Here is a 12,345-nt window from a genome sequence, read left to right on the forward strand (position 1 = left end):
ACATAAATGTCGGGATAACGGTTCTGGTAATTCAACAATTTTTCAAATTTTTTGATCGTCGCTTCATAAAACTTAGTATGATTAAATATATCGAATATTTCATTTTCGAAGTATAAGTTTGTATACTTATATACTATATATTATATGAGATGTTTAATTTGTTAGTTTTTTTGAGATCATTTTCAAAATAAGAAAATAGTTCTTATAAATACATATCCATCCTTGGTCCGGTTCCTCCATTCTTGATTCGGCGCTGCTTTCCACCTCTCTATCAGAAAATTCTTTAAAAAAATTGAAATCATGGAAGTATATGGAAGTAGGAATTCAAAATTGAGTAGTAAAATAATATAGTCATTCGCTAGTATTTAAGTGTGTTTATTTCATAAAAAGATAATAAAAAAAATAATTTATCCGTAAAAAATTGAATAAATAAATTAAAAGATTATATAATTATCCCACAATTACGCCTTTAAGCATGAAGGTTCTGCTGCTTTCATTGCTGGTGGTTGTAATCCTTTCATCATTTTCTCCATGGGATTTTCACCCATTTTTCCAATGGGATTTTCCTTCATTTTTTCCAGGAAATTTGGCATACTTGGCATTTTAGGAGCATTAGGTAGAGCACATACACCACCTTCAGTTGGAGCTCCATTTACGGATCCACCAAATAATGCACAGACTGCCATTATTGCAAGTAATACAAAAGGTAGCTAAAAAAAAATTTTATATTTTATCAGATTTTTTAATTAAAAAAAAATGTATTCCGGCTCCATTACTTTATCCATATGTGGCATGGTTATGATATTGTCATGGCGGTTGAAAATGGTATAAATAAACAAAAATTCACGGAAATATAAAGCCTATTTTAAATTATTCACTCCTCCAGTTAATAAGTCCAATGTACTAAAATCAACTTAACGAAGCCAACTTTGGGAATTTTAAAGTACGTTTTCGAGCCAAATTGTACAATTTAATATGAGATGTGGTGAATTTTTAATATATTCAATTTTATAAATTCTATCAGATTATATGCCATAAATCGTCCCTTTTTTTTTTTTAAATATCTCTAAATAAACGTTTTAGCACCTTAGAAAAAATTATTAAGATACGAACCAATAATTTTTTCTATATCCTTGTATATAAGCTCAAAATATAGTCTAGCGAGATTCAATTTTATTCATGAATTAATTTTTCTAAATATAAAAAGACAAGTTGTACTTACAAATTTCATTTTATTACACTTAGATTGAAATGTGATAAATCAAGAAAAATAATTAATAAAATTTAAGATTATTGTAATTGACTGAATTGTAATTAGTCTTTTAATCTTTTAATTTCTTCAATTACATTGACGACTGTTTTATACAATTTTTTATATTTTAAATCATATCATTTTTTATATAATTTAAATATTTATAAATCATATTTACAACCAAGAAAGATACTTTTTGTTTATTCCGTTAACATAACATTTAATAATGGAAATGTCTACGTGGCCGCCGGTGGCAAGAAATATTGCAAAAACTGCCTACAAATGCGAGGGCAATTTTATCCGTAACCAGGGGAATTGTATCCGGTGATGGCAACAAATATTTTCAAGTAATATTTTCGGAACCGGTATACCTCTTCTCTACCTACAAATGCCAGCACAATTTTTATTTTTTCAGTGAATTAGTATTTATGCTGACAAAGTACTTAAAATTAGTTTAAATCTTTATTCATTTGATTAATTAATAAGGGTGGGTCATTTTAATCTATTACGGCTATTAACTCGTTTTTTAGTTGGCCAATCAAAAAATTACTTAAGAAAAACATAATTGGATGGGGGGCTTTATATTCTGACAACAGATTGGACCTAGTTCTTCAGCTTGCTTTAATAGTCAATTAAGATCCTAAAAGAAAAGCGCTGGTCATGTAGACATTTCCTTTCAACAATGCTTTAAGTACACATTGGGAAATCGGGTATAAAAGTGACACTGTATACTACTTGGCCTATTATTAAGCTTCTCGAAGGGAGGATAAAATAAATAAAGATATTTACTAACCATATATTTTATGTCTACAAATACACTTACTTTTGTCTTCAACTTTTACGATAATATGGGGTCAACAAAATAGGTTATCTTGAAGATATTGTCATCTTCATTACTATCGTTTATAAGTGAGTAGGTGTTTTCATACCCACTCTCCTCTATTAAATAAATAATCTTTATTAAATATTATTAAAAATAATATTTATTTAATGTATCAACGGCAGAGAAAATAATGGAAAACTGAAAAAATATTTTTTTTTATTAATAACAATTTTTCCGTGGTATTATTTGATTTATTTCTTGGAACTATGTATCACAGGATTTAAAGGTATCGACGGGGATATTGTTAAAAACAGTATCGAAAATTTGAATAGTATTGGTATAGACCACAATAATTTTTTTCTTGTTTGCGAAACTGCTTAGCAGAAAAAAAAAACGTTTTCTTTAAGGCAAATGAAATTATTTCTGTAAATAGTTTTTTTTGAAGTATTTAACATGCATTCTTGATTAAATTTTTGTCTGACTAATGATTAAAAAAGTGTTTTTCCAGAAATGGTCCAATGTTTGTTGTAAGAATGACTGTACCTAATTGAAATTTTTAAATTTAATTTATATATAATTTTTTTTTCATAGCAGTAAAGGCTTGGGACGTATTAGGTTTTTAGCAAACTTATTGTTTCTGATTTTGGTTTAATTTTGGAATTATTGTATAGAATAAAACGTGTTTAGTAAACAACCGTAATTCATCGCGAAAACTTGAAGCCACTGGCACAAGATTTCTAATCATTTGTTACAAGTATGGCGTTCCTTTAATAGTAAAAAGATGGTTAAAGTGATGGTAACACCGCTGATCTTTCAATATAATCGAAAGACAATTAAATGAGTTTGTTACAGGCATTTAATTCGTTCTCGGATTACACTTTCCAGAAGACTGTGGAAAAATAATCTCTCTTAGATTTTGCCCCCATAATTAGAAATGAAATTGGGTTGGTTTTAAGCATTTATAAGCCAATCCTAGTAGTTCAGTTGGTTAAAGCATAAATAAAAATTATTATTATTATTATATGGTATCACAAAGGGCCTTATAGCCTAAGTGTGTATTGGCTGGTCTTCATACCTACAGCCAATATACCTAAACTAACCTAATCATTTAAATGTGATAAGTTTCAAATAATTGAGTAATATAAGAATAGGTAATCCAATTCTTGTAGAGATAATTATAAAGTTCGAGTAAGCAAGCCAACCATGGCTTGCTTACTGTTAGTTAGAAGAATTCTCTTTAAGTTTATTAAGCTTATTATTGTAACAATTATGACTCATTCAATCAGTTACAACGAATCCCTTGTTTTACAAGTAAAACTACAAGCTCTACTGGCATATTAGGCTCTTTTGAACCTAGATGAGGCTACTTGCTGAAAATTTTTCTGGCAACCCTACCTTACTTTCACATTTATAAAATATAGGAATCTCCAAGTCTATGAAAGAGTGGATAAAACTTGGTATATCAAGCTGCGTACAATTTCATCTCCTTAGATATATTTGTTCAAAATTATTCAACATAATCGTATGCATCTATCAAGCAAGAAGTATTCATGAATAACAATACTACAACTTTGATAGTATACAACTGATATGTTCCAAATTTTACATGAAAATTCTTCATATAAAAGTTGTATATAATAATAAATCATGTAAGATATTACGTTTATATAAGATATATTATATATTTCCGAGTACAGATTGCTTAAAGGATATGACGTATTTATATTTATGCGTCGTAATGTACAAAGTAAATATTATGTATTGTATCCTTTTTTCTATTATTTGGCTAAGGGTTGTACCTTGGTGATAACGTTCCATGAATCAGCCATTAGCTTGTTCAAAGATATTTCTATCGAGACGGTTAGATTAAAAAAAATAGTAATTTGCAATAACTCTAAGATTTTTTAAGATTTTTTAAGAAATTTTAATGATTATTTAAGACTTTTGGTAGGAATAAAAATTATATTTTTCGCTTAAATCCGGAGGATTCACACTTTTGTCCGGAGAGCGGTGGCACAGCTCGAAATGACTCAAATCGACTTCGACTCAAATGGCAGCCCTTATTTTAATTATAAATTTTTATTTAAATAATAAGTTTAGTCCCAAGTTTGTATCGCTTAAAAATATTAATGCTACAAACAAAATTTTGGTATAGATGTTCATAAAATCAAGTAATTAGTTCATTTGAGGCTGTCCGTCCGTCTGTGTGTCATTTACAGCATGCTCAGGACGTAAAAAGTGAGGTCGAGTTCTTAAATGAGCAACATAGGTCAATTTGGTCTTGGGTCTGTATGACCTATCTTGTAAACCGTTAGAGATAGAACAAAAAAACAAAACATTTCGAACATTTTGTCGAAAACATCACAGTTTACCCGTGAAGGCGCAAATTAGGAACAAATTATATAGTATGTATTATATCATGTGTGTGTGACGTGTATGTATGTGTGGCTATCTTAAAGTGGCTATCTTTTTTACTTACATGACGTGAAAAAACAAACGATTCCGTATTCAACACTCTCTATACATGGTATATCAACAATTAACTCAGTCAATTGTTTGTTTTCACTTGTTTACTATTAAGTTTACTCCTCTTGACTTTGGCTTTTGGGAACATAATAGTAGTAGTACATAATTCCTTAGCTATTGGGTTTTGGACAAATGTATATAAGGCATTTTCGATTAGAAATTGCCCAAGCAACACTCTTAAGGCTGCTACGTCTATCGAATCACGAGGCATCTTGTACTATACATAATTGTTTTGTATAGAAATACTACTTAATTATTACAGTTTATAAATGTAATTAGTAATTCAAGGTACATAACGCTCCCATATTATATACTTTTTTGTTGTTGTTATAAAGTACCTTTTTTTTTTACTAGGCAGTTATTTATCCACACCAAAGCAGCAGCATATTATGTTTAGTATGATAAAAGTGATTGTAGTATATGTTATGTACCATATATGACAGTCATTTGACAGCAATGCGTTATTATGATCAACACTATATGTTATTTCTGTACATATACATAAAAACATAAAGTATTCTGAGTGTATGTATGACAGACAATGACGTGATATTATAAACGCATACATTCATTACTAAATGAATAACACGCTTAGGAGCTTGTTTTTTAAATTTATTAAATGGTATGGAAATATATAGGGTAAGATGAAGTACCTAGAGTACAAGGGAGGCACCTTGAATCAGTCTGAAGTATTCTCGGCAGATATTGCTTTTCACTAAACAGCATTTTTATTTAAATGAAGATATTATTTCAGCTCACATTGAAACGTATAAATTTGGTTTCGTTATCGAATAAACTAAAGAAAAAATTTCCATATTTTAGCGAAGAAAATAAAGTGAAAAATGATTTTTAAAAATCTGTTATAATTTTACAAATATTAATGGGGTAAATCAAACAGATTTTGGTAATCAATTCGGAAAATTTTAGGAGACAGCAAATTTTTTAAAAAATAGGTTTCTTTGCGTTGTAAAAAACAGAGACAACGAATTTTTCGGTTCCGGAACGTTCCACAAGAAATTCTATCATCGCTATATTGTCTTCTTTGGTGACGCTTGCTTGAATATCTGATTCTATTGATCGGATTAAGACGAATAAAAAAAAGAATTATTTGTTATGAATTTCTGCATCGACCTTTCCTGCTGTCGAATCCTGAACTTAGCAAAGTAACATCAAAGTTTCAAGAAAATCGCAATGTAATTTTGTCTCTGAGTGTACAATAAGTTTTTGAACGTGGTTGACTTACCACCCAATCAAAAATCGAATAGCTTTTACTAAAGGAATAAAAAACTTTATATTGTAGAAGTGTTGTGAAAATTGAATTGTTTCTTTGATGTATAATTCAAAAGGATATTAAAATAAATAAGAATTTCAATTACAAGATTTTATTTTTAATTGCTATCATTTTTGGGTGAAGTAATTTACCTCCTAAAATTTTATACTTCGCATTTGATCAACTCAAAGTATGTTCTGGGATAGATAGATACATTACAAACCTCGTTTATCACTGACATTGACCATATAAGTATAAAGCTATGGGTACTTTTTATGCAATTATTTTCAAAAATTTATATGGAATAATCCTGAAGTAAAACAAGCTGTGGGTAGGATCTGATGCGACCATTGCGGTCCACACGAATAACTTCCCAACATAATAAATAGTTTAAAAAAAAGAACAAAAAAAAGATTGCAGTCGTGAGACTCCCGCGTTAGGAACGAAGTTCCTTATAAAATCTGCACTGTAATAGTATTTCTTCACATTGACTGCCAATAGAGAACTGAGCTATTATTTCCAATGAACAAAAGAGCGCCCTTGCGCTTTTTAAGTTCTGGGTCTGGCCAATTTTTGGCCACCTTCTAAAATTGATAGTTCTGCTACAATTTTCGATTTGTTGCAAATAAGTGGAAAAATGAATGTTAGTTTTATACCTAATAGTTCAATTACATGCAATGCTATCATAGATACTTGCTTCTAAGTATTAATATTGTATCGTATTTTATTTCTTTGAAGTTTATATAAATATCATGTATGTATGATCAGTACATGCCTTTTTAAAAACCATAAAATAGATGTTAAGTGGCTAGTATTATATTTGTAGATCAAATAAATGTTTACTCTTTTTCTTAAAATGTTATATAAAGTACTAGCGACCCACCCCGGCTTTGCACGGGTGCAATGCTGATACTAAATACACTACAGAAAAACTGTAAACGTTGTATATAAAAACATAGCGACCCGCTGTGGCTTCGCACGGGTATAAAATATATAGCCTATGTGATTAAAATCAATCCAGTAGTTTTGATTTATTCATTACTGCCCGTGGCCCGCACGCGTTAAATTTGGAGTAAAACAATCCCCGTTTCCCTATACCATGAAGATTTCCTGCTATCTTTGGAATATCTAAATTCATACACTACATTTTTACTTATTTACTTTTTACATTTTTCAAAAATAGCAGTACTTCTCCACTATTTAATGGATGTTATTATACATATAAACCTTCCTCTTGAATCACTCTATCTATTAAAAAAAACCGCATCAAAATCCGTTGCGCAGTTTCAAAGATTTAAGCATACAAAGGGACATAGGGACAGAGAAAGCGACTTTGTTTTATACTATGTAGTGATAGTGATAAAGCTAAAACTATGACTTTCAAATTTAATATAGGGACCAACTTTGAAGCAAACAATTTATATCAGCTAAGCATATATGTTTTATTTTATTTAGTCTTCAAACTTTGTTTTTATTTCATAGAAAACTGGCTAATTTTTCAAGACCATTTCACTTAAATACTTAAAATCTTCTGCCTAAAGAAACTAAAAGCATTAAAAAATATAGTGTTCTTAGCGTCTTCCCGTGACTTCCACCATTCAAATAACAATTGCGTATGATATTTTCGAATACAAAAACTTTTGCACACTAACAATAAATCGGTTAGATAAAAGTTTCTAATGATAAATCATGATATTATGTAGATAACGAAACACAAAATTATTTTTAATATATAATATGGATTATTACTATAAAATAATTTTAATAAAATTAGGCGTTCAGTCACACGTGATATCAAACACCAATCAGAAAGTATTAAAGTATAACGTCACGCCTTGGCAAATAACATCACATTTTAATAGAACGATGCAGGTTACTTGATTACAACTGCTTAAACTTCCATTCACAAAAATGATTGTATGCTAAGTCGTAATATCATTCAAGACGCCGATGATCCTATACAATGTTTTCGAAGTAAAGAATTGGTTTAAAAAAATGCAAAATACATAATGAAATAGTGTTTTCTTTTTTTTAAATAACACTTTTTTGGTGTTTAAATCAAATACTAATGTAACCTATGAACTAATTTTTCAAAAGGACAATAGCCAATTATGGTATCAAGTAGATGCTACCGTAGTATTGAGTATACTCCCGAAAATATGTGAAAACTGAATTGAATAATTTTATTACATGAACACATCCACAGGTCAAGCTAATAAAACCGTGTCAAGAATAAAACTATAGTGTTTGTTAGGTATAGTTTAACTACGGTCAACTCATGGACCATAAACACATTTTACATTAATTATTAAGAGTTTTTAATTAAGTTTTTGTATACATGTTTTGTATTCTTATTACTTATTATACTTTTACATTATATAGTTACAAAGTACTATAATGCAATACAATGTATAATATAATGAATTCAAAAGAAATAAGCATATGCAAAGGCTTTCTTTACCAAGTTCCGCTGTTCTGTCTTCCTTCTCTTTTATATGTATGGAGTGCATTGAAAAAAAAAACCGAGAGGTTGTAAGGTACAGAGTCAAAGATGTTTCGAGCTGTTACGATATTTACTTCTTGTGATTGAGCCTGATATAAGGAAAATATTAGTTATATACAAACATATATATATATTATATATATATATATATATATATATATCTTATATATAAAATTCTCGTGTCACGGTGTTTGTGGTTAAACTCCTCCGAAGCGGTTTGACCGATTCTCATGAAATTTTGTGTGCATATTGGGTAGGTCTGAGAATCGGACAACATCTGTTCTTCATCCCCCTAAATGTTAAATAAAGCATACTTTTATTGTTTAGAACCCTTTCGATTATAAGTACAACTCCGAACACTTATACTAGATAGTTATTTTTATTATATAACTAACAAAATGTTTCCTAGAAATAATATACATGGCAAAACAACGTTTGTCGGGTCAGCTAGTATATATATATATATATATATATATATATATATATATATATATATATATATATATATATATATATATTGTGGAAAAAAGGTTAGATCAAGAAAAGCACTTAACCGGAAATATGTACAATACATAAATAAAATATCAATATTATTTTCCGTTTTGTTATATCCCATCTATATATATATATATATAAATAATATATACATATATATAAATTTCTACGCATGCGTATTATAAATAAAGAAAAACTATGTACAATATATAGTATTACTATATCACAGTCTAGTATTATGGATATGAATTTACTAGGAGGCACGGGAATATATCTGTAATACCTCTTCACTGGATATCAGTTGTGTTATGACTTTTTACTGGAGTATAACATAACTACCATTCAGTTTCAGCCGGGATACACTACAGGTCGTGTGTCGTCATCATCATTTTCATTAACTTTCAATGTAAATAAATGCTCTCTCTGTATTCCTTCTTATTCCAGGTTGAAAAATTTCGCAATAAAAACTTTTTAAATGCTTCGTTTTTTTTTTTGGTTCTTGTGATTTATTTTTGAATGTTATCGCTATGATTGTGGATTTCTTGTGAAGAGTTTTCTCAACATGTTTTTAGTGTTTTTGAGAGTGAAGTGATTTTTTTGAAATTTATTTTTTCATTTTTGTTACGAGGAATTTTGTTTTTTGAGAGAAAGAATTATTATGGAAGGTGGATATTATCAAACAATGTTCTTTATTTGGGTATTTACTTTTATGTTAGTGTTTTATGAAGGTTTGTCAACACCAGCTGCTCCAAAACGAAGTAAGTTGGATTTGAGAATAATTTTTATTTTTTTATGAGTTATGAAATAAATTTTTTTATGTGTCAAGGACATTTGGAACTATCATTGATGGTTCGTTTTTATATATATTCCAGTGGCAGTATTTTTAATGGACTTTAATATAAAATTTTTCAGTAAATTACATTTTTTGATGACGATGTTATAAATATTTGAATTATTGATGCCTTTTGGTGATTTATTTATTATTCAACAAATAGTAATTGTTAGTACTAGTAATTTATAATTAATTAGATAGTCTTTTATTGATATAATGTTATATAAACGTTTAGAAACTATTTAAAAGTGATTTATTTGTTCAAAATCAACGATATTAATCGGAATTCGAATTTGGGGAATTATTCTGAAGTAGTTGCCTTCATGAATTTAGAAAACATAAACGAAAATATAGTTTAAACTGTTTATATACAAGATTTTGCGACGAAGAGAATTTATATATAGGAATTAAAATGATGTCATAGCATCTAATTTTGAGGCATATCTACACATGTAAACCTAATTATTGCTAAAGTTTGTCCAACACATTAAATGAAGATTGTTTTTGGGAAAGATTTTCAGATTTATATATGGGAAATTATTTTACCCAAAATCAAACTAAATTTTTCATGTTTTTGAAAAAGTTTGTGTCCTAATTATTAGGCATAGTATGTTAAGCTTTCCATAATTCTGAAGTCCAAACGATTGTGTTTCTTTTAAAGTAAAAACAATTAAGCATACCCATCATCAAAACGTGTGTCAAATTTTAGTTGGTTGATGGTCGAATATCATCAGAAGTAGGTCATATATTTGTTTGATATTTGATAAATAAAAATTATATAAAAATCAACTTTTTTATATTATTGACATTTTCTATAAATGTTTTCAGCCTTATTAAATAATTCAATATTCATTAGGTAGTTCATCAAGTTTTGCTTTATAAGCTCTCTGCCACGACTTTGGAATTAAACACTTGTTTGATTTCGAATAATTTCTTAAACACATGCAAATATGTCATTACCTCCTTGAACTGCCAGGAATATTAGGTAGAATATGGTAGAATATGCCAGATATTGGTAGAATATGGATAGATACAAAACGGAATATAATTGATCTATATTTTTAATCTACATTTTGATATAGAAATATGATTTACGTTTTTATGTCATACTTATCGCATTGCAGAAACGCTAATTCACACAAGGTCATATCATTGCTTAATCATGGCTGCGGTTAACAATCTAAACGGCTTTCTAAACAGAACAGAAGGAATATAGAGCAATATTGTTCAGGTACTGTGATTTTAATAATAATTGCAAGATTCCACATTGAATATCAGTATCAAATCATTTCACAGTATATAGCATGCTTTTTTAATAAATCTGTTTAATGATAATACAGTGAATTACGTGACTAAGTGATTTTTTTCTGACAAAAGAAAAAAAACTGAAAAACATATAAGCATGTAGAATTTTTCAAAATTTAAAAGAACACCTCACGCTGTTGATAACAAGTGAAATATTTGAGTTGACCTTGTTCTTTTGAAATATTGTTTCGAAATGAACTGAGCCAGGTTTATTTGGACCATTCATTTCCATAGTAATTATTTATATGTTAAATTATATGTCATAATCACCCGTTTTTCCGGGTACGGCGTCCTAAGCTCGCACTTAAAACATACCTAAGAACACTCTCGGTTCATCCGTTAACGATGCCGCAGGTAGACACACACACATAGCGGTCAAACTTTAACACCCTTTTTTTTTTAGTTTGTGGGTTAAAAATGGTTTTATTCGTGTTCGTAGCTACGAAGTTGCCGTTTTTCGTTTTAGACTAAAAATAGAACAAAATTGCAATTTTCATAATAATTTTTTTATTATATTGCTTTTGTTTAATAAATGTTGATGTCGGTTTTCATTAAAATATAAACAATAGCGAACGTAGATTAAAATTACTAAAATCAGGTAAATTTTTGTATTAATATTTTGTATAATCAGGGCATTAATATAATTGCATTAAAAAATAAACAAACAAAAATAATAAAATATGTATAATATAGAAATAATTATTTATTTTAATTATAGCATCATCATCATGATGATACTATATAAAAATCCGGTTGAACCTCATACGACCTCCATATACAAGACGCATCCATATACAGAAGTGATGAGGCATGTTTATGTAGTATTTTTGCTTTCATACTATAAAAATTTCTTTTATTCAAGACAAAGTGCAATTAGTCTGAAGAAAATAAAATTATCAAAAAATGGGTAAGTCCACGGTGTATACATTAATTTCATGGATATTAAAATCGACTGAGAAATAAATTTATCCAATAGATCTAAACCAGACAAACAAATAGCTGAAATATTCTAGGATATGGCACCTCAAAATATTCATGAGTCCTAACTATTCGCCGCATTGTTAATAAACTCCTGAAGAAATGTCTGCCAATATTGTGTAACGTTTGTGCGGTCGTTATGGAAGTTACTCAACAAGCGGCAGAGATTTTTTCAAGTTTTACTTACTTTGTTTTACAGCAGTTTTCGGTAATTACCCACCCTTGATTTCAAATTCCCGTCACAGTGAGAGTCTGTGGTGTCTGCCAATATTTTTCCATAAAAGTACATGTTGTAAGAAGAAAATTTTATTCTATCCCAACCTATTCTAAGATTTACTTCTATCCCACCCTGCTACAAAAT

At 28.9% G+C, this 12,345-nt stretch overlaps 1 protein-coding gene across 1 annotated transcript in view; it reads left to right on the forward strand.

Annotated features, from left to right (window-relative positions):
• The first annotated feature begins 9,526 nt into the window (after positions 1 to 9,526).
• The window catches only part of LOC123295956, a 146,243-nt gene continuing 143,424 nt past the window's right edge, over positions 9,527 to 12,345 (forward strand). Inside the window, exon 1 of the mRNA XM_044877418.1 lies at positions 9,527 to 9,627. Coding sequence (XP_044733353.1) covers positions 9,528 to 9,627 — 100 coding nt within the window. The 5' untranslated portion in view covers position 9,527. The remainder of the gene's footprint in view (positions 9,628 to 12,345) is intronic.

The sequence above is a fragment of the Chrysoperla carnea genome, chromosome 3 (assembly GCF_905475395.1).
Source record: "Chrysoperla carnea chromosome 3, inChrCarn1.1, whole genome shotgun sequence".
NCBI classification, from domain to species: domain Eukaryota; kingdom Metazoa; phylum Arthropoda; class Insecta; order Neuroptera; family Chrysopidae; genus Chrysoperla; species Chrysoperla carnea.